Source organism: Simochromis diagramma, unplaced genomic scaffold, assembly GCF_900408965.1.
Source record: "Simochromis diagramma unplaced genomic scaffold, fSimDia1.1 OVJJ01000701.1, whole genome shotgun sequence".
NCBI lineage: Eukaryota > Metazoa > Chordata > Actinopteri > Cichliformes > Cichlidae > Simochromis > Simochromis diagramma.
The window spans coordinates 79,982-84,887 of NW_024387251.1; the positions used below are offsets into that span (position 1 = coordinate 79,982).

The 4,906-nt window shown below is 43.4% G+C and overlaps 1 protein-coding gene across 1 annotated transcript; it reads left to right on the forward strand.

The window, feature by feature from the left end:
• The first annotated feature begins 1,195 nt into the window (after positions 1 to 1,195).
• On the forward strand, positions 1,196 to 4,154 carry LOC120715187 (protein NLRC5-like). The gene is made up of 3 exons (XM_040002047.1): positions 1,196 to 1,308; positions 1,915 to 2,320; positions 2,448 to 4,154. Exons 2-3 carry the CDS (start codon positions 1,945 to 1,947, stop codon positions 4,070 to 4,072), a joined length of 2,001 nt encoding a protein of 666 aa, XP_039857981.1. The 5' UTR covers positions 1,196 to 1,308; positions 1,915 to 1,944; the 3' UTR covers positions 4,073 to 4,154.
• The last annotated feature ends 752 nt before the right edge of the window (positions 4,155 to 4,906 follow it).

Consider the following 4,906-nt stretch of genomic DNA (forward strand, 5'->3'; position numbering starts at 1 on the left):
CCAAACTTGAAAGTTGCGTTTTTATGGTTTATTCATCCAGTTTGGCAAGGAATAACAAGATCCATTTTTTGTTACTTTCTGCTGCTTCTCCTTACTTACTTAGCACTTAGTTCCTCCTACACCGGGCGGCGCATCGGGCAGCTAGTGATCTCCATCGATGTCGGTCAGCAGCGACTGCTTCAGCTTCGTCCCAGGCAATGTCGACAGTTCTCAGATCGTCCATGAATGTTCGGCGCCATGTGGTCTTTGGTCGGCCTTGCTTTCGCTTGCCAGTGCGTGGACGCCATGTCATGGCAATCTTAGCTGGGCAATGAGGGGGTAGGCGTAAAATATGGCCCGCAAAGCGGAAGCACCTTTCTGCAACAACATCGGCTAATGGGCGGGTGCCTGCTCTTCGTAGGACCTCCTCATTTGTTATTCGGTCCCGGTAGGAAATTCTCAGGATTCGCTGCAGGCCACGTTGTTGAAGCACGTTCAGGTGTTGAATAATTGCACTTGTTGAGCGCCAGGTTTCACTAGCGTAAAGTGCAGTAGGGAAGACGATAGAGTTCAGTAGTCTGATCTTGACCCTTACATTCAGGGAGGTCGAGTTCCAAATAGGTTGGAGACGTCGCAGGACACCAACTGCCTTCCCTACTCTGGCGTTGACATCCCGATCAGAGACCCCGTCATTCGAGATGATGCTGCCAAGATATGTAAAATTCTCCACCTCTTCAGCACGTTGTTGGTTGATCATGACAGGAATGCGGGCACGTACATAGCCAACTCGGAGTACCTTGGTTTTTTTGGCGCTGATTCTTAATCCAACTTTCGTCGCCTCCCTCTGCAGGGCCGCGGTCAACTTTTGGAGGTCTTCCGGAGTCGAGCCCAGCAGGGCGATGTCATCTGTGAAGTCCAAGTCAGTGAGATTACGCGCTTCGTGCCAGGGCACACTGATGCCAGCTTGGTCAACTGATCGTCGCATGATGAAGTCAATTACCAACAGGAAGAGGAAAGGGGATAGCACGCATCCTTGTCGGACGCCAGTATTGATCTTGAAGAAATCTGTGCAGCCGTCATCCGTCCGGACGCAGCAACGGGAGTTGGAGTAGAGACAACGAAAGGCATCTACAAACTGCTGAGGGACTCCATAGTGGCGTAGGATAGCCCATAGAGTCGGCCGGTGGACGCTGTCAAAAGCCTTCTCGAAGTCAATGAAATTAATAGAAATGTTCCTTTGGTATTCCAATGTTTGTTCAATGATCATGCGGAGGGTGAAGATTTGCTCGACGCATGACCGGCCACTCCGAAACTGCTTCTCCTGCTCTGGTAAAAAAAAAAACCCATAGGCCCACCCCAGTGCATGCTGGTCCTATACCCGTCTCTTTATTTATAGCCAAAAAAAAACCAAAATATTGAAACAAATATTAACCTACAAATAAAACTTGTAAATAACCCCACAAATATAAGTAAACTAACAACAAACAAATAAATAAAATTTAAAATAATAAAAAATAAATAACAAATAGCTCCAACAGTTGGTAATAAGTGGTTTGACAAACAAAAACATTCCTCTGAAAACAATCAGGTACATAACTGAACTGGAAATGAGTGAAAAAGCTGCCAATGCCCACAGAAAAACATTAAAACACTTTCAGAATGGCTGGTGTACCATTGCCATACCATTACAAAACAACAAACAAAATCTGCCTCCAAAAAAATACGAAACAAGTGTCACCTTTAAACAACAGCAATTCTCTTTTTTGGCTGAGCCGCAAATGAAAAAATGACTAAATAGCAATTTCAATGTCATATAGGTGCAAAATAATTTAGAGTTGGATATAGTCTAAAACCCATAGTGGTTTTTGGTAAATCTTTAATCTTTTGTTTAAAATAAACAACATTTGTTCACCCTGATGTTTTTGCTTTGAACAGAACCTCCCAAAATCCAGGAAGTAAAGGAAAATGGCTTGTACATCTCAGTCAGCGATAAATTTTGTCAAGAGTGCCAGAGACAACCTCGTGAGAACATTAAAGGGGTTCAATGAGATTGTGGAGAAACTCTACCAGAAAGGAGTGTTCTCAGAGGAAGAAGTCAGTAAAATAAAGAAAGGGCATAATGAATTTGCCAAAACTGGAGCCGTTGTGGATTCTGTCATAAACAAAGGAGAAGCAGCATGCTATGAGTTTCTCAGGATTATTGACATAACAAGAGAGAGGTCACCTCTTCTTGAAAATCCAGAGTTCACTTCCTTTTCACAAGACCTATTTGACTTAAACCACTGGATCAGCTGCTTTTCCTTCAAGGAGGACATCAATATAGATGCAACATGTTTACAAGGTATCTTTAAACAAACTAAATTATTTTAATTCATTCATTCATTATTTTAATTCTTGTATCCAGTAAAATGTCAGTGAAATCTATTGATTATTTTGCATTTTTTTCTCTTAAACTGCTTTTCTTTTAGTACCCAAATACCAGCTAAAGTTGAAGTCAAAAGCTCAAAAGTTATCAGAAAGATTATGGATCAAAACCAAAGAAGTTATGTTTAACAAGCAGAGCTCCTTGTCGTATACTTCACTTGTGTTAGACACACAAGAACAGGCTTCACTATCCAAAATAAAAAAATCAAAGATCAAGAAAAGCAGGAAGCTTCGTCCTAAAAAGCTCAAGATGTACATACCAGAGGACAAAGAGGGAACTTCCCCAAGTGAACTGCTGAAAACATATGAAAGAAGAATCCTTTTGGTAGGAAAACCTGGAACTGGGAAGACAGCTGTGGCCCATCAGATGTTGAAACTGTGGTCAGAGGAAAATAACAAATATCTAGATTACTTGTTCTACTTTGATATGAGAGAAAAACCCAACCTCACAGAGGTCCATAAACTGGAGGATCTTCTCTTCATTAAGTTCAGTGAACCAGATGAAGGCAAAGATGAGGTCTTAGAGGACATAAAGAATAATGCTGACAGTGTTACCATTATTTTTGATGGAGTACCAGATGTCCTCCCTGAATCGACCCAGTCTGTAGTGCTGGCACTCATACAGAAGACGCTTCTACCTGAAGCAAAGATCATCGTCACCTGCAGACCAGAGGTCGAATCAGCAAACTTCCTGTTAGATTGGGACTGTCTCAGAGTGGAAGTGAAAGGCTTCAGTGAACAGGGCATCAGAGAGTACTTATCCAAGAATCTGAGTGATGACCACTTCAACAAAGTTTTGTGTAACTTGGAGTTATTCTCTCTTTGCCACGTTCCCATGTACGCCCTGATGGTGGTTGCCTGCTTTAGTTTTGAGGGCTCAGATTTCTCTTCACATCCCTGCACAGTTACCGAAATATACCTCAATATCCTCAATTTCTGCAATCAGAGAAATGTTGACAAGACATCTGAAAATCACGCCAGTCAGTGCAATGCAATATTATCTTTAGCTGAGGCTGCTTTTCATGCAACAGATGGAAAAAATGTCAGCCTAATGTCAGTACCCCAGCTTGGCAGCTATGTTCATTTGTACTTTGTGAACATGCTTGTAATTCAAGTTGGTCCAACTGTAAAGAAACCCTTGTGTGCCTTTCTCCACTACACAGTTCAGGAATTTTTTGCAGCACTGTGGCTCTTGAAGAATCCAGAAATGACCAGATTTGTTCTACAACAGTGTCTGGTTCAGGGAAACAAACACATGAAACACTTGGTCCCTTTCCTGTGTGGAATGTTGAATGAGAAAAACACTGATCTGTTAGAAAGTCTGTTTACTTCTCAGCAGCTCAGAGACACGTCTGGCTGGTTCTTCAAACACCTGGTGACCACCTTTGTAGATCATAGTCACACTGAGGACTGTGAAATTGACTTAATTTTCTTATGTCAATGCCTCTATGAGTCTCAGTCCCATGAAGCCTGCCTCTTCCTGCTGAATAAACTGAACTACTCTCTTGATCTGAGTAGAGAGACTCTCGATCCTCAGCATTGTTGTGCCGTGTCCTATGTAATCAGCCAGACTAAAGAGAGGAAAATACAGCTGAACCTGGAGGACATAATGGTATCAAAACGAGGAATGAGGCCTCTACTGGGATGTCTCAAGAAACTACAAAGGTAAGTGACAACATGCAGATTGAGTTTTTTAGTAACCAAGGCAAATGCATTTAATGGATATGTGTGTGTGTGTGTCATATATATATATATATATATATATATATATATATATATATATATATATATATATATATAAAAACACCCAGCACGCCCCTGCGGGCGGTTTATCCTTCAAGCTTGGGTCCTCTACCAGAGGCCTGGGAGCTTGAGGGTCCTGCGCAGTATCTTAGCTGTTCCCAGGACTGCGCTCTTCTGGACAGAGATCTCCGATGTTGTTCCCGGGATCTGCTGGAGCCACTCGCCTAGCTTGGGAACACCGCACCTAGTGCTCCGATTACCACGGGGACCACTGTTACCTTCACCCTCCACATCCTCTTGAGCTCTTCTCTGAGCCCTTGGTATTTCTCCAGCTTCTCGTGTTCCTTCTTCCTGATATTGCTGTCATTCGGAACCGCTACATCGATCACTACGGCTGTCTTCTTCTGTTTGTCTACCACCACTATGTCCGGTTGGTTAGCCACCACCATTTTGTCCGTCTGTATCTGGAAGTCCCACAGGATCTTAGCTCGGTCATTCTCCACCACCCTTGGGGGCATCTCCCATTTTGGCCTTGGGACTTCCAGGTTATACTCGGCACAGATGTTCCTGTACACTACGCCGGCCACTTGGTTATGGCGTTCCATGTATGCCTTGCCTGCTAGCATCTTGCACCCTGCTGTTATGTGCTGGATTGTCTCTGGGGCATCTTTACACAGCCTGCACCTGGGGTCTTGCCTGGTGTGATAGACCCCAGCCTCTATGGATCTTGTACTCAGAGCTTGTTCTTGTGCTGCCATGA

Excerpts from the sequence above, each read along its gene's own strand:
- LOC120715187 (XM_040002047.1), top strand. The coding sequence starts at position 1,945 with ATGGCTTGTACATCTCAGTCAGCGATAAATTTTGTCAAGAGTGCCAGA. Across the intron at positions 2,321-2,447 it reads AGATGCAACATGTTTACAAG|TACCCAAATACCAGCTAAAG; the intron begins GTATCTTTAAAC and ends CTTTTCTTTTAG.